The 18,552-nt window shown below is 27.9% G+C and overlaps 2 protein-coding genes across 2 annotated transcripts; both read left to right on the forward strand.

Annotated features, from left to right (window-relative positions):
* Positions 1-8,726: 8,726 nt before the first annotated feature.
* On the forward strand, positions 8,727-11,160 carry LOC119608137 (cuticle protein 8-like). Its single transcript, XM_037962424.1, has 4 exons — positions 8,727-8,812; positions 8,962-9,058; positions 10,000-10,143; positions 10,220-11,160. The coding sequence occupies exons 2-4, from the start codon at positions 9,053-9,055 to the stop codon at positions 10,487-10,489; spliced, it is 420 nt and encodes a 139-aa protein (XP_037818352.1). The 5' UTR covers positions 8,727-8,812; positions 8,962-9,052; the 3' UTR covers positions 10,490-11,160.
* Positions 11,161-12,686: 1,526 nt separating this feature from the next.
* On the forward strand, positions 12,687-17,093 carry LOC119608686. The gene is made up of 3 exons (XM_037963199.1): positions 12,687-12,894; positions 15,300-15,423; positions 15,502-17,093. Exons 1-3 carry the CDS (start codon positions 12,865-12,867, stop codon positions 16,398-16,400), a joined length of 1,053 nt encoding a protein of 350 aa, XP_037819127.1. The 5' UTR covers positions 12,687-12,864; the 3' UTR covers positions 16,401-17,093.
* Positions 17,094-18,552: the final 1,459 nt, after the last annotated feature.

Raw genomic sequence — 18,552 nt, forward strand, 5'->3', positions numbered from 1 at the left:
ATCTCATGCTTCATTTTATGTGTGTCGATCTAATATACATAGTTAAACAGACAAAAAATAAAACTACCAGTTTTTCACTTACAGTTTAAAAGAAAATTAATGAAAATTGACTTAAATGATTTTAATTTTCTAAATAAAAGTGAATTTCTATAAAAGGCATAATTTACAAACAATTTGTTAAAGTAGTTAAAAAGTTAAAGGACGTTTTATTTAAAAATATATTTTATGCCAATGATTTATTCCTTAAAAAATATTTTTTAATACGAATATTGCTAATAAAAATATATTAAGCTTTTCCAATTGTCTGCCATTTTTTCTTAAACCATTGTTATGTCACGGTTAAATTCCTTTAAATTTTTGAAAATTTTTAATGAAAAATTTATTCGGAACAATACATGCATTTTAATTTTATATTTTTTTATATAATTTGAACAAACTAAAAGATTTAAGCCAAAATACTTTAGGCCAAAAATCTATTAGATTTAACACATAAATCATACATTTGTCTGGGTACTCATAAATTTTCAGTAGTTTTTTTTTCTCTCAAATTCATATTTATTATTTGTTAATACTTTAGTCTACTGTATTTGCCACTTAGTTATTTTTGCATTTTGAAATATTTTTAATTGAAATTTATAAAAATAAATTCTTTTTCTCAAGTGCTTTATGCAAACAAACACTTGAAATCTACGAAAAAATTTAAACTCGCATAGTCGTTTGTATTTGTAACAATTATCTTTAAATCTTTTTTGATTGTTGTGTCAAATAATAAATAACTTTTTTGCTTAAAATGCTCTACTTATGGAGACTGATGGTGGTGGGAATGGGTAATTCCACATGTTCATGAGAATTAAAAATTGCAATGAAAACGAAAAATTATTTTTTTTAAGTATTTCAAGGTGTAGGGATATCATATTTGCAATTTTTGAAATTACTTGATTTTTTGATGCAAAATTGGTTTGCATAACAAATATTTACATAACTTCGTAAACTATTTTAAGTTTATACTAACTTAAACTTTTTTAAGTATAAAACGTTTTTTTTTTTTATCTTTTTTACTTTATCTTTCTATGGATTCCACCATATTTTTCATGCGTAAAGTATTGATTGGCAACGTTTGGTTTTGTTTGTGTCTGTCCGTCTATATAAGTATTTCTTTAACTAATGCCACTAGAACAAACAGCGTGATGCATGGTGGAACGTGATTATTGTGACAATTGAATAGACAAGTAAAACGGATATTGGCCACTAGAAATAGAATGTAATACATTTATCTTTCTCAAAAATTTATTTCAAGTGGGCAGCAGCAGTTGGTATAAAATTTAAATAAAATAACATTAAATTCAAAAAATAATTTTAATTATGAAATATGAGTTTGTAGAAATTTATTGAAATGTTATATTTATAAAATTATTAAACTGTTAATACGACTCAATAATAAGTTTAACTAAAAATTTACAGTTCTGCTAGATGGATAGAGAATACATTTCAAATTTAAATATAAATTGCCTTAATAAACGTAAAATTATTAATTATAGGTTTAATAAACATTCTCATATACATGCTTATGTATGTATGAGTTCATATTGCTATAAAGTATGTACCTAAAGTCTTTTGTTTTTTTCATACATTATTTTTCTGTCCACTAATGAAGATATTAAAAATTATTAGTGACATTAAAATTTTTTTTAAATAATATTTTTCTTGTTTTAACTGTATTATATGCTGTGTCTTAAGTCTTTCGTTTTAAGTACACACAAAACAACGACTGACTCCTTCTATCAAATATTCCGTTTCGTTTAAGTCATTTATTTAAATTTATTAGAGTTTTAATTAAAACAACCATTACGAACACCTTCGTATTTCCATGTCTTGAAATAAAATTTTAAAATCATACAATGAAAATCACATTTAAGAGACACCATTGGCATTTGTAACCTAAATACAATAAAACTCGGACCAAAATACAAAATAAAAAAAATATGTAGAAAAAAATTAAACATAATTTTCCAATAATTTTCTATAGCTATAAAATCAACAACTGCCAAACTACAGCAGCACCAGTAACAATAACAACAAGGCAACAATTGCATAATACAACGAAAAAAGCTGAAAAAATAACAACTCAAATATCAAGAAAAGCTGAATTAAAATAGAAAAAAAACCTAACTGTGTTTTATTTGTTGTTGTAGTTGGACACATACAATAAGAAAAACTAGAGAAAAATAGGTAACAAAACCATAAGCGGCATGTTTTTGTTAAACTTCAACGAAAGAGCAAAAATAGACAGATGGACGGACGGACGGACGGACAGACAGTAAGAAAAACCGACTTAAGCATCAAACACTAACAGATCTTAGAGCATGGACCGTAAAAATGCTCTGTGACAGTCATAGACAAACTGAAAAAACCAATAGTCTGGACAAGAGCCATTAGAGTGAAGGCAAAAATATTAAAAATAAAAAATCGTGATGTTGTTTTGTTTTTCATGAGTTTTTTTCTAAAAAAATAGCACAGTTTGTTCTTTTTATTTTGTGCTGGTGACAATTCATTGTATTGTTGCCAACAAGCTCAAGTAAAAAGAAAAACATAACTGCCAACATTAAAAGTTGTTAACAAAAATTTTAGTATTTTTTTGCCTTATAACCCACCTCTAAAGTTCCCATCGTTTATTTAATTATAGATGTGTGTGGGCGTTTATTATTTGCTGCAAATATTTATTTAATTTAACTTTATTTATTTGTTTAGTTGTGCTTATTTGTGTACATTAACAAATTAACAACATGTAAAAATGGCTCTATAGTTTAGCTTCTTGAACCTCATTAAAATCTTAGTCATCTCCTCTTTATGTTTATACATAAATTTAACGACTAATTTGTTGTTAGAACAACCGTAATTAAAAATGTGAATTAATTACAATTTTAATCATAGTTAACAGTGGGCGAGTGGTGGTAAATTGGAGTGTTTGATATAGTAAATTTAGGGGAAATATTTTGATGTACTCTACTACTGTTTTGGAAAATATATATTGGGTATTTGTATCTGCATTTAAAATGCCCAAGAATAGTGTTGCAATACTCAAGTTAGAGTATACCAATCTCCGTAGAAACTATTCTGAGTCAATATAGTTAATTATTTCCGTCCGTCCTTCAAATTAAAGTTGGCAATCCGTTTTCTAAAAGTTGTTGCAGCGATTTATATATTAATGTTTACGAATCGGTTTGCAATCGTATTTTAAGTAGATTTAGTTATGCCCATCTATCCGTCTGTATGTCTGTCTGTCTGTCTTTCAGTCTGTCTGTCTGCCTGTCTTTCAGTCTGTCTGTCTGCCTGTCTTTCTGTCTGTATGTCTGTCTGCCCATCCATGTAAACCTTGTCCCATACGCCTCTTTTAGACCAAGGATGAATGTCAATATTTACTGTCAATGCAGTAAATATTGTAATTGCTTAAGTGAAAACTGTAAGAAAACTTAAAAAGTATCTTTCTTAAGTCTTTTGTTAGCACATATCGAACCCTCCGTGATCTCAACTAATTAATTAACAAAATATGTTTTATTGTCATTATTTTGTAAAAATGTGTCTTTATTTTAACAAAAAATTTATATCGAATATTTAATAAAAAATATCGTGATTATTTAATGTCTATTTTATATCAAATCACAAGCAACAAACTATAAATTAAATTACAATGAATTGTTTTGCTGTTACAGTCACTCAAGTCTGTAAGTCCGCCTGACTGTCAAGCCAAGTCACTTTGGTTGGCAGCCATGGCAACAGAATAACGACACGAATAAATGCGTGCATTTGCATTTATTAGATATTTAGCAGATAAACAAATTCTATTTAATTGTATAAACTTATTTGGCATAAAACATTTGTATTGTTTCTTTTTAAAGGAGGGAATAGAAGAGAACAGAGTTTAGTTATACAATACGATGATAATGATGACAAGCATGATGATAATGATGATTTATGCACCTGGTGTTGAATTTTCTTAGCTTGACGTTTAAATGTCTTAAATGTAAAGACAAAAAAAAAGCGAATTATAAAAATGCACGTGGGCCCTAAGAAACATGATAAAGTTGTTATAAAATATGACAATTAATATTAATAATATTTGGTTAAATGTGTCATAGGAAGAATTAACATATTCTTAACAATGAATCATAGAAAAAAGTCTACCTATTAGGAAAGGAATTCTACAAACCCGTTAAATAGAACAAGTTTTTTTTATTTATTTTTTAAATTTTATTATAATTGCCATCAATAAATATTATGTTTAAATTACAGCTAAAGAAAAATTGTGCAAAATATCTCTATTTATCACATATTTTGATATTATTTTTTATTTCAAAGATTTGGTTTTTGCCATTTTCTAGTAATTTATGTAGAAAAACACTTTAATTTATCTCCATAGGCCTCAATTGCGTACAACTATTTGTAAATAAGTATGTATGTATTTTCATACTCATATGTAAATATATTTATTTATATTAAGAGTGGGTTTAAAATATTTGTGCTATTTTGTCATTATTATTACAAATGCATGTTTTTGTATTTCAGTAGGTAAGTATGTTTTTATGAATATGTTCATATGAGTGTGTTTATGTGTTTCTTGGTGTTGCATGTTTTCATATCTGCAAATGAAAAACAAAATTTTGAAATATGTTGCATGCTAAATTAACATTTTCTTGTAAATTTTATTTGACTAGTAAAAAATTTAACAAACTAAATTAATTAAATAACTAAAATTTAATCAAAATTATTTCAAAGGATTTTTTAAAAACCTTGACTTTTTTTAACTTCTTATGCAATTTCAGTTTTTCTAATTTGAATTTTTGCAGGCGTTTTTAACCTCCACCTAAAGTATTGTAGGTGTTTGTCATAAATATAATTATTAAAACAACTTTTTGAAATTTTGATCAAAACTTTTGATATGATGATGTTAGGCTTTTTATTATGTTGTTCTTAAAATAGTTGTCAGAACAGTATTTTTCAAAGAAAATTTTAAAAATTGTACATTATTAAATGGAAAATGTAGCGTGTTTTGTACAAAATTTTTTAAAATGTGTTGTTATCAACACATTTAAGATAAAGATTTATAATTAAAATGTTTATCTTAAATATATCAATAAAATATAATTAGTTGTCATTTTGTATCTTATAATTACCTATTTGACCAACTTAACCTATAGAGAATTTCTCGCATTTAGTGTATAATACAAGTTAGCTTCTTAAGTCTTTCGTTTACGACATATGTACATACATAAATATTTTTAAGACTTATAAAAAACATTTTATAAATAAAATTTAATTAAACTTTGTTAATCAATGATACGAAAAAATCAATAAATAATCAAACCAAACAAAAAACCTATTGACCATGTTCTGGTATTTTTTCGTTTTTCTACACAGTTTTAATTAAATAACCTTTAGCCCTCAACAAAAACTGGCAAAGATATTTATCATATCATTTACATTCACTTCAGTCTAATTTATAATACATGCAAGTGTCAAATGCTCCACAAAAAAAAAAAAAAAAACATTTGACAAACTAAAAATAAATTTACTAGTGCAAAGCAAAAAAATCCCAAACACTCACACAGCAAACAAAAAATTCACTCTAAAGTAAATTGAAATAAACGAAAGTCAATGAACGAACGCAAATGTTCTGTAAACGCCATATATGTAATATACCGCATAGATAAATTACTTCAACTATTTTTGGTCCAAAACAAACATTCACAGCTAGAGTTAGCCAGGCCAATTCAAAGAAAACCTATAAGCCTGCTTTGTAATAATGTTTGTTTAGTATAGTGTTACCATTTAATACTTACAAGACAATAACAAAAAAATATATTTAAACAACTCCACCTTTAAGACTTAGTAACCCAATTTTTTCACTTTTTTCTTTTTGTAAAAAAAAAAAAAAAAAAAAAACAATTCAATAAAAGTGAAACATAGGCTTTTTGTTGTACCCATAGTTAAGAAGGAGGCTTATTTTTTTATTTGTTTGTTGGTTTTTGTATGCACAACGACTTTACCTCCACCTTCAAATGTAACGTTAAATTGCAAATACTAAATAGAAGAAAAACAACCAAAACAATACGCCTAAACATAAGCTGAGTCTTATGGAAGAAATAAGCTCGCAATGTAATAGTGTATCCAAAAAAACCTCTCGAAGGCGCACCTTTAGACTTTGAAGTTAAAAGCGAAAAAGACATAGATTATTTCTTTGCCAGTAATATGCACGAGTATGTCGCACAGTGGTAATTAAAGTGAAAAATTCAAATTCAAATAATTAAGTTTTTAAAACTATATTATTTTATACACAGACTTTGATAGAGTTTTCAAAGTCTGTCATTCTTTAAAGATTGAGCAGTGAATGGTTAATTTACAGAATGATTTGTAAATATTGTTCTAAAAAGTGTGGTGTGAGTTCTGGTGTTTGCTGGGATAAGAATCTCTGACCGTCGTGCCAACAACTTTAGTGTTTTTCAGGTTGAAATATTTTCGATATTGACAGTTTGTAGGGCATTATATGACTTCAATATTTATGAAAAAATTCTGTCGGCTTTCATTAAACTCATAATCTACCACTTTCCTTTCGGTCTGACAATGCGAGGAGTATCTGTTAAGACTGACTTTACTTTAGTTTGAGTCCTTGCATTTAAAGACTACTATTTAAGTCAACGGACAGATGAGATGCTGTTTCAGTAGCAAATCCTTTGAAAATTATCAAAAGTGGACACTTCATGTTATTTCTTCAAAATGCTGTAAATAGTTTATGTGACATTATTTCAATGAGAAACGCAATTGAAGCAGGCTATTGCTGGCAGTAAGAAATAGACCCTTGCAAGTCGGCTTAGGGTCACCTTTAACGATCAATCGATTGTCGTAGTTACTATGAAAGGGATAAAGAGGAATGAGCTTTCCACCTTATCTGCGAATGGTCTGCATTAGCTGTAAAAAGGAATAAAGTCTTGCAAAGAACTATCTGGGCCCAGATACAATGATCTATTGAGATACCTCTCTACTACATGCTGGATCTCATAACACATATATATGACGAGCATCATGTAAAACGGGGTCCTTACGAATCTACTTGACAGTTAGCCCTTAGTTAGGTTAGGTTGATAGGATTATGCATCTACATCAAATCTGAAGAAATACAACTAGGACACAATTAGTCCTAGGAAACATGGAAAATTATTGTTGGTAAAAACAAAGACCTCATGTGTTATCGCCCGATATTCAGAAACTCAGTTTCCTGGATTTAATTCCCAAGAATTTTCCAATCAGTGTTCGTAAGGGATATTATATCCGGAAGACTTTTGGATCTAATTTCGACGAAAGGCAAAGAAAGTGCTCCAACGTTTCAATGTCCTCTCTACATCCATCTGAATTCACACGTCCAATATTGTATAGCTGTGCCCGTAATACTAACCTCAGAATTGCTCATTTTGAGAAGGCTTCTCGTCTTGATTCTAGTCTTTCTCTCAAACATATTTTTATAGTTCTGCACTCGTTGAGTCAAATGGTTTTGCGTTCATCAGGTTGACTACCTCGAGCTACCTTCCCTTTAAAGCTATTACTTACATTCACTCTTTCGTTTTTAACTACTAGGTTAGTTTATGACGCCAACGAACAGTTAAAGAAGACTCCTTTGTTTTCAACATTTGAGAATTATTTATGACTCATTAATATAGATTCAGATGACCTGTATTCACAATTCTGTGGGAGGATATTTAATAGAAAGTTATTTCAATGGAGCCATCGTTTGTTAATTGAAAAGAAAAAAAGTCGAAATTTGTTTACAGAATCTGGGGATACATAAAAATATTGAGAATAAAAAAAATAATTAGCCGGGGTATCGGAATATATATATCAACAATTTTATAAAAATTACAAACTTTAAAGGCATCTCCAAAATATTAAAAACCAAAAATCTTTAAAGGCATCTCCAAAATATTAAAAACCAAAAAATCATACACTAACAGACCTGGTAATTAAACTGGTAGCTCGCTAGACACAAGCAATTAAGTGTGTATAGCCTAAAACCTTTTTGATGAATTAACCTCTACTATCTACATATATAATTTATTTCGCTAAGATAACTTTTTAATTGTTGCACTTAAAGTTCCACTGTCTTTAGCAGTTTAGTGTTTTTCATGTGTAAATAATAAAAAAAAAACAAAAATAAAATACGAAAATTGTGTGAAGTATTTTGTTGTGGCTTTTTGTTTATACTGCATTGAAGCTGCTGCTGCACATGCGTGGTTTTCTTTAGGCTCAAAAGTCTCATAAGCAGAAATCTCTCAGATTTTTTCAAACTTCTACATGTGTTTTTGTGTCGTATATGAAATGGTAAATAGTAGAAAAAAATATATATATTTTTACCATATTGATGACTGCATCTTGGAATCACAGGCACACACACTTATGCTAAGTAATGCACTTAGTAAGCACTTATGCTGGCATGCTGCACTCTTGCTCATAGATAGATTAAAGTACATGTTAGTGTAGGTATCTATGTATGAATATTTTGTTGCATTGTTAGAGAGCTCATATCTGTTTGCATCTTTTAACTAATGTTTGTTTGGTTTCTTTGAATTTTTTGTGGTGGTTTTTGTGCGGATTTTTTTTTTGCAGCAGCAGCAGTTTTCTTATACGTTGTCGTTGTTTGTCTCATTTAAAGGTTTTGGAGCTGCAGTCGCTATTTGCAGTGCAGTGTTTGCAATAGCAATTGTAACGTATATAAATAGTTTTGGTCATTTGGAATAGTCATCAGTTCAACGTTTTCTTGCAAACGGTGTGTACTACATATTAAAATTACCAAAAAAATAACTAATTATTTTAATGTTATTAAAAAAACAAAAAAAAAAATAAAAAAAAAATAAAATTTATCATTTGATATTTGAGTGAATTTTTTAATATTTTTTTATATATTTTTGTTTCTAGAGAATCGATTTTAAATCTTTCGCAAAGATCTCGTGTGTGTGCGTGTCCTTTTTTGTGATTTAAATAAAAACAATATAATCAAAGTATAAAAATGAAGGTAGATATTTTGAAACAATAAAATTATTATGAATTTAAAAATGTGGATTATTTAAAGAACATTTAATAAAAAATAAGAACTAAAGCCTTAATAAGTACTATAGTGTTTATTGGTGATTACTTGTGAAATATGTGTTTTATATTGAGTTTAAAGGCATGATATTTAATATTAATTATTTTCAATGTCTTGTCAGAACATATCTGCATAGTTGCCAGGATTTGCAACCACATTATTTAAGTAGTTTTTTACTGTAAAATTTAAATAATATAAACTAAGATGATAAAAATGTTAATCTTCCAAGTCGTGTCTTCAAACTGAAGCAGAATCCTAGTTCTATTCAGAATTACATGTACTAAAATACTAAAAAAAATAAATCTATTGTGTTTTGCAATATGGGTCAAAGTTCAAGATTAATAAGAATCCAGTTAAAAGTAAACTTTTAACCGATCGTCATAAAATGTAGTTATGAAAATGAAAGTTATTTTCTGAAGGAGATAGGGTCAAATATTGTCCGGTATTGGCAAACTTTACGTTATAATTTGAAATATAATTTCACATAACTAAGATATGCAAAATCAATCACGTTTACTGCATATTCTTCATATTTATTTATGACCGATTAAACCATATTTCGGAACCAACTGGTATAAATACGAGGTGATCTTAAATAACCTATTGGTCTTTATCTATAAATTTAAAAATTGCGAGGAATTAATTGTCAACCATAGCGCCATTGGTTTTCAAAATATTTGAATAATTTATAGTTTTCCTTTTAATTTGTTATAGTTTTCAAAATAAATTATTTTTGAACTTTTTATTAAAAAGACCCTATTAGTTTTTAAGGGAATAGTTCTTGTTGCATTTTATTCCGATTTTAATTTTTTTCAATACTACAAGAATCCTAACATTCGTAAAACATAAATTTTTAACTTCCAATACAGTATTTCATTGCTATCGCTTTACTTGTCGCTGCCGCCCAAGCCATTCCTATTGAGTTGGGTCACTACGGTCATGGACCTTTGTTACATGCTGCCCCCGTTCTAGCCCATGGCCCCGTCTTAGCGCATGCTCATCCAGAACCTGTGGTATATATGAAAGCTTAAATCATTGATCTTAAGAAGTTGTTATTTCAATCAAAATTTGTTTTCTTATACTCTTTAGGCCTATCCTAAATACTCATTCAACTATGGCATTAAAGATCCTCATACCGGTGACATTAAATCACAAGCTGAGGAACGTGATGGTGATGTAGTCAAGGGTCAATACTCTTTGGTTGAACCTGATGGTTCTGTACGTACCGTTGACTATACCGCCGATGATCACAATGGTTTCAATGCCGTTGTACACAAGACCGCACCTAAGATCGTTGCTGCACCCGTACATGGTCCAGTCTACGCTCATGGTCCAGCACCATTGTTGCATCATTATTAATTTTCATCAACACAAAGAAGACAACAAAGAAAAGAAAATAATTATAAAATCTAATTAAAGAAGACAAAACAAAAGGAATGTCAGGGATGTAATGTAATGAAACGAAACTGAAGTGAAAAGTATAAAAATGAAATGAACGACAAGCTGGAAGAGACGACGAATGAAGAAATTAAAGACAAATTTTGCTATGAACTGGATTACGGTATGGTTTTTTTTATATTAAATGGTCTAGAATTTTAATAATATTTTTTTAATTAATACTTAATTAAAGAAAAAACAAAGTATTTAAGTTTCAAAGTTATCGATACGAAGTAAAAGAAACAATGATGATGAAGAAAAGAAAAACAGAAAAAGAAAAAACTATTGAAAGTATCAAAAAAGTATTTAGATTAACTTTAACTTTTAATTACAATTAATGCATTTAAAGGGTTTTTTCTTTTTCTCGTTTTTGTATTAAAGGAAACAAACGATTTTATTTTATATTTTTGTTTTATAATAATTTCTTTAAGTTAATTTTTCAATTCTTAAACAAAAAAACAACAAAAATTTCATTAACATTTCCTTTAAACTCTTACTGGTTCTCTTTATATTTCCTATTGAAAAAAAAAACATTACTTAAGAGTTGTTATTAAGAGTAATTAGAGCTTTTGATGTTGAACAAAAACACATTTCAGAGAGAAGTGTTGTAAAAAAGTATAGGTGTTTTAACAACTGTGTAGAGCATTGAAGAAAACCACCGTCTATTAATTTTATATTCTAAATACTCATAGTCTATTCTTAACTTTAATTATATTTCACTTTTGTAAATATTTATTTATATATCTCTTACTATCTAGTGAACTTTATTGCTCTTTACAGCCACAAAAACACTCCTTTACTCAATTAAAATCTATTTCTTCTTTCTGGCTTTAAAAAGCTTTAAGGATGGTCTTATTGTTTGAAATAAAGTTTATAAAACATTTTTGGTTTTTTGCATAATATTTATGCTGGTTAAGTTCAAGGTGCCATTTTGTAAGCATAAACCATTTTATTACTCTTAAAAACAACTTTTCTTTCTCGATGTTTTTGAAATCATCAAATACTCTTTTGGAAATGTGTGATAATTTAATTATCATTGTTGGTGTATAACTTACATATATATGAATCCTTTCAAAGTAAGCAGCAAAGAGATTTAACTTCAATAGAGCCGGTCACTGTGCATTAATATTATTTCAATTTCTGAGATTTATATCCTAATTTTCACTTGCTCTCAACGCTCACTCTCTTTCTTTGGCTGTCACCTAATGTTTGCTCTTCTCTGGTGTAAATAAACTTACTTTTAAAAACTAGTTTCAAGTGCATTTATATTTTATATCTAGAAATTCTTAAATCTCATGTAATATTAGCTCTAATTCAATTTTAAAAAACTCATCTCAGTCTATATATTCTAAATGTAAATATTATGGTTCTAATTCTATTAGAATTTCTCTCAACTTCTGTGTATACTCTCTTTCTCTCTCTCTTTATCTCTCCTTTTTTTATTTCAATATCTAAGTGTTTACAAGAAATTCTCTTATTGTAAATAAATTGTTAATAAGAAATCTTTAAGAGTGATTTGTTATACTAATAAATAATAGTTTGCTCTTTCTCTCTATGTGTATAAATCTTGTACTATTTTTTTTTGTTCTTATACTTTATATTTTTATAATTATTGTATTATACTTATGTGTGTATATGTTTTACGATTAATTTTCACAAATCATTTGCAACAAAACGTAATGTTTATGTAAATAAAAAAGATAAAAAATTAAATAAAAAAAATTAAATAAAATTTTAAAAGTGTATTATTTATTTGTTTAGATTCCTCACTGACATGCGTTTCAACAAAACAAAAGACTTAAGCCACGAACATGACTAGCTGTATTATTGTTTTAAATGTTTTTTTTTAAATTTTCTAAGACTTCTCACGTATTGTTGTAAAAACTATTTGCTAAAACCACATTTACCATGACCATTAATTTATATTGAAGTCATAATTGATAACTACCGATAGACTTTTTGAGTCTTTTATTTTTTTCACATACATTTTAGCAAAAACAATTACAACAAATTATAGTCAATTGACGCCTTCTCTAAAAAAAGTAATCAACAAAAAGAAGAAAAGAATAATAGAAAAAATGGCTTTAAGTTATTACTTAAAAACGCACAAAATTCTATCAGAATATCTTCACTACCATTCAGTATAATTTGATAAGTAAAAGAGTATATAGCTCATTAAACTAAACCCAAGTCGGAAATACAATGAATAATTAACAATTAAAGCCAAATAGTTTTTAAAGAAAAAAGAAAAAACAAAAACTAAAAATAATTATTAAATAAAATTTAATATTCATATAATGTTGAATAAAGCGTGTGTAGTTATTATTGTAAGTTGACTAAAAAAAAATGGTGAAAGATTAAAAGATATTTTTTTGTTATTAAAAGAACATTAATGTGATGTCATAGTTGTAGATTAATTATATAAAATAAAATATTATATGAAAGTGAAATTCTAGAAAACTTATTTGTGGCAAGATTTTGAAAAGTATAAAGTTTTATTAAAGACAACCTTTTTTAGGGAAAGAGCAATGAACTAAAATTTATTATTAATAAAAAAACTAAAAAAAAAAATTTACCACCAAAATATAAGTATAAGTTTTTGAACTAACTGCTAACTTGTTTTTTTGAATGAGTTATTTGGGAAAATATACAAATTTTTGAAAATCGGATGGAACATTTGTGCGGTATATTTTTAAAATTTGAATCTCATTGGCTACGCCCATGTTAAATTTTATACCGGTTGGATCAGCGGTTTCGAAATTCCAAATTTATTTCCAAACAAGTAAGAAATTATAGTCAGGAGGCCTGGTACAGTTAAATATTTCATTTAATTATCTTTAAAATTGCGACCCGTAGTTTGATTACAAGGTTTACATGGACGCACGGTCAGACGGACTGTCCGTCCGTAGCTAAATGTATGTAGCTAAAACGTTAAGCCAATTGATATACTTAAAGGTAGACCAGTATTGTACCATACAACATCTGCACAAGCCCGGTATACTCTTCCCACTAAAGTGGTGTAGGGTATACAAATACGTGCAGTGAGAGTTTTTTTTTATTGTTTATATTGGTTAGTTCTTAATTCTCTTATGGTTAAAACTGAGGTAGGCAAAATGGAAGCCCCTCAAAGTTGGTTACATTGGGTATCACATTTTTTTTTTAAATCGCCAAAAATCAATTTATGATCCGAATGAGCTGAAATTTAAAATATAGCTAATCCTTGAGAAGATCTTCAAAATATATGCTTACATACTGCTAAAATTCTAAATAAAACAAGTAAAACTTCCTAATAGTTATATTGTCTCTATTAAAAGTTAGACGCTTCCAAGTTTTGCAACATCTAACAAGTAAGAGTGTTATATTCGACTATGCCGAATCTTATATACCCACCATCAAACCGTACAAACATAAGGTTGATATTTGAAATATGGCTTAAGTCAATTATTGACACATCCCTTTCGGATTAACAAATTTTAAAAACTAAATATTTTTGTCCAACTTTTAAACCATGAACAGAAAAATTTAAAGTCATTTTTTGAAGACGCCTTATATGGGAGGCATCATCAATTATGAACCGATTCTCATAAAATTCGGTAGATAGATTTGTGCTCGTAAGAAATTTACTTATGTCGAATATACTCGTTATGCTCTATACTCGTATTTTCAAGCCAGTAGTGTCATTTTCTGAGAGGGACCTTATATGGGGAGTAGAGTCAATTGTGGACCGATTTATAAAATTTGAGAGATTTTAACTCATAAGAAACTAGCTTATGTCGAATTTCATCGCTGTACTCTTATTATTAAGGCAGCTATGAACGTTAAAGTAATTTTCTGAAGTGGGTGTTAAATTTTTTTGGGGGTACCATATATGAGAGGTAGGGTCAATCATGGACCGATCCTCATAAAATTTGGTGGAAAGAATTTGGATCATATGAAACTTATTTATGTCGAATTTCATCGCTATACTCGCTTTTTTAAAGCTGTTTTTTCGGGGGGCCACTTGCATGGGGGCTATGCGGAAACGTGGACCGATATTGACCATTTTCAATACCAAACAAACCTTACGTATAATAAGTATTTGTGCAAAATTTCAACTCTCTAGCTTTTTCCGTTCGGACACTATCGTGCTTTCAATAAATAGACGGACGGACGGAGAGACATGGCTATATCGTCTTAGAACTTAATATGGACCCGGAATTTATATACTTTACAATATAGGGTCGTAAAATTTTATTATACAAGTGAAGGGTAAAATAAAATAGTGGTAATAATCTACATATTTAGAAGACTATTTCCACAAAATTTCATCAAAATCGAATCAAAATTTTAAAAAAAATAATAATAAAGTTGAGTCTATTTGATGGCGTAGCATCGTTTGTGTTAAGCAAACGGGATATATGCAAACACTGATTTTTGTGTCCTTAGATATCATGGTGAATTTAACACCCTAATGTGGCTAAAAAGACACAAAATTTTAATCATAAAAACGGTTTAAACTCATAATTTTAGTAAAGTTTCTAAAGTTTAAATAAGATTTGGTACTTTTGATTTTCTCTCATTGGTAGTTGAATTGAATTTTGTATTTGTAAAACTTTTAAGCTCTTTGTATTCGATTTTAACTACTTCTATTAAAACTGCATAAGATATGTATTAAAGTAAATTTTTTAATAATTTTTGTTTTAAAGTTTTGAATATAAATCTCCTTAAGCTATGCTAATCTTTTATATTCCAGTGCCTCTTAGTAAACCAACAAATACACCAGACATGCAGCAAATCGTTGCCAACTTTAAACAAAGATCATGATGATGGTGAGAGTAAAAATCCCACAACCACTTATAACCGCCACAATATATTTGGTAAGTTTTGAAATAAAGCCTACAAAAGCTTTAATTTACGCTTTACTATTATTTTTTATTTGATTGTTTTCAAAACAGGTCCCAATACGTATGCTTTTGGCTTTGAAGTAAATGATAAAGTCTCTGGCAACATACAGTTTCGCGATGAACGTCGTTATGCTAATGGCACCATAGAGGGATCATACGGTTATGTACGTCCAGATGGCAGTGTTATGGTAACACATTTTATGGCTGATAGTGAATTGGGTTATTTAAGTCAATCGCAAAATTTCGAACCTGGTGATGAGCCAAAATGGCAAGAAAATTGGCCTACTAAGAGACCAAATATTTTGATGGAAAAGCCTTTAGAATCTATACAACCCACAGTTGTTTATGATGATAAGGAAAAATTAAATTTAACTTCAATTTTATTACCTGTAGAACCCATAAAGGAGAAACATGGAATTGATTTAAATCCTCCAGAATTAGAGAAAGAATTGGTTAATCCTGCTGTATTGGAAGTGATCAATGGCGAAGCTCCTTTACTGGCGGATAAAAATAAAAAGGATAACTCAGTGGGTTTTGAAACTATTCATCAATTTATACCACCAGAATTTCCTATTGTGCCCTTTAAATTGCCACAAGAGGATGTTAACATCAAACTTAATGAAGGCTTAAGTGCTAAACCAATACCAGTGCTTAAGAAAACGAATGAGAGTGACATGGACAACAAATACGATCAACAAAAATTAAATAATGCAGAAAAATCGTTAACCCTAAACGATAATGACTCACCATCAGATGAAAAATATGTCAAATCGCAAGAAAATAATGCTGAAAAATCTCTACCCGCCAAAGCCATTAAGTCTAGTGCAAATAATGAGGGCAATTTAACAAGATCTCCTCAGGCTAAAGCGATTTCCATTGATGAAAACACTGACTGGTATGATAAAGTCATTAAGAAAACACGCCAAGACTATTTGGAAACTGTGCAATAAATAATTAAAGTGTTTAATATGAAAATAAAATGAAACAATAATTTACAAATAATATTTCAATACTACAATTGACATAACGATTAACTCCAATAAAAGAAATAAATAATTGAACATTTAAAGCCTTAAACTATTCATTTGTCATTAAATGCTTTTATAAACAGTTAATAGTTAGTTAGATGGCTTAAAACAAACACTAAAACAAAGAATATGTCAATATATGGAGTTAATCGATTTGATAATTGAGTTATTAAATATATTAGTTTTTTAGAGCTTTACAATTGATATGCAAGTTTGTGTGAAACCATAAAGAACTAAATTTAGTAATAAATTAACATAGAGTTTTAGCTTTAAGTTGAAATGTTGACAAAATATACAAATAAAACAAAATAGGACGAAAAAAATTGAGTATTGATTTTACGTTGTACAAATATTAGGATGTAGGACTTATAAAACTTAAATTTTTAAACATAATTTTGTTCCAATTCCATTTTTTTTCAAACGGATGTCTAATACTTCATATGTACATATGTATGCATATGTTTATGCATATGTTACTGCAGCAGAATATAAAACAATCCAGCTGGTCTTTATTATCTTGTTGGTTTTGCATTATTTTATTGTGATTTATGTATCTGCATGCAATTTGATTTTAAACTTCATTAAATTTATGCCATAAATAACAGATATGATTAATTTTAATTCCCTGATTATAAAAAAAAACTCTTACAGCTTTATTATAACTAAACAATTTAATAATACCTCAACTTAATCCACTGTCCTACTTTAAACATGTAACTCAAATAATTTTATGCTCATTATAAATAAACGTTAAAAGAAACCAAAACAACTCAAAATTATAACAATTTAATCCTAGATATAGTTTTTATCTTAATTTATTTGCTCTAAATTTTTTCTAAGCTTTTGTACATTGTAAACTGTAACAATTTCAATTTGAATATCTAACGCTAAGTCACCTTAAATCACCCGGAAGATATTTGAAATAATTCACCTGTTTTTTTTTCTTTTCTTGCTAGTAATCTATGTATCTTTCTATCTTTGAGTATCTTAGTTTTGCATATTGTGTTTTAATATTTTCTTTATTATTCAAATATTTTTTATTTTGATTTCTTTATTTTACATCTTACATGTATGTATGTTTACTATACATAAAACGAAAATATTTATTGCAAAAGTTTTGAACTAAAAGAAAAAAGAAATAATAAAAATCAAATAATAATATTGCCTTTTAATGTTTGCGTGTTTTTAACTTAAATATGTAAAAAATATATTAATTTTTATGTATATATAATAAAATTGTTTTCACAACATTTTGTTGTTGTTTTTGTATTAGTATATAGTATATCTAGTCAAATTCATAACAAACAAATTTACCACATTTTTTTTTATTTATTTCTTTTCTTTTGCCTTAAAAGTAACTAATATTTCACATCAAAATTCTTTTGTTTTATTATGCAAATTTAGCCATATTTATTTATATTCATATGCTAAACAAATTGCAGTTACACTAAAAAAATACAGATCGTATAGATTAATATATTTAAAAAGTTGATAAAAAGATTTACGTGCTTTTTAAATTATTTCAAGTAATCAAATTGTTTCAAGTAAACAAATCTAGATTAAGTACATGAATACTAATGAAAAATTTAGAATTGCAAAACACAATAACATTTTTAATAATTTACATTGACAGCATAGGTCAACAAAATTTGAAAAATTCGTACCCACAGGTTTTCGAGATATCGTGTCCTTCTCCACCTTCATGAAAAATGTATATACTATACTTTATACTTTTCCGTCCCTATTCCAAGTCCTTATATATACATATAGCGAAGTCTATTAATTAATTTAATTTTCTGAAGCCCACAGATAACTTCGGGAGTTAGTACTAAGTGTTTTTTTTAGAAAACAGAGCATTATCCATCATTTAGTTCAGTCATTATTATAAAAAGCTAAATTTTGACATTTAAGGGAAGTCGATTCAGAGTAAATATATATAAATTAGGATTAGTCACTTCACTTTTATGACGTTTTGTCAAAAGTTCCTGAGCTCATAAAAATTAAAATAAATTAAAAGTTAATAATTTTAAAATAATTTTCTAGAGCCATAAAACTACGCTTGCAGAGTCCGAAA

The sequence above is a fragment of the Lucilia sericata genome, unplaced genomic scaffold (assembly GCF_015586225.1).
Source record: "Lucilia sericata isolate MDLA Ls3-8-SP2 unplaced genomic scaffold, ASM1558622v1 Contig000021F_arrow, whole genome shotgun sequence".
NCBI classification, from domain to species: domain Eukaryota; kingdom Metazoa; phylum Arthropoda; class Insecta; order Diptera; family Calliphoridae; genus Lucilia; species Lucilia sericata.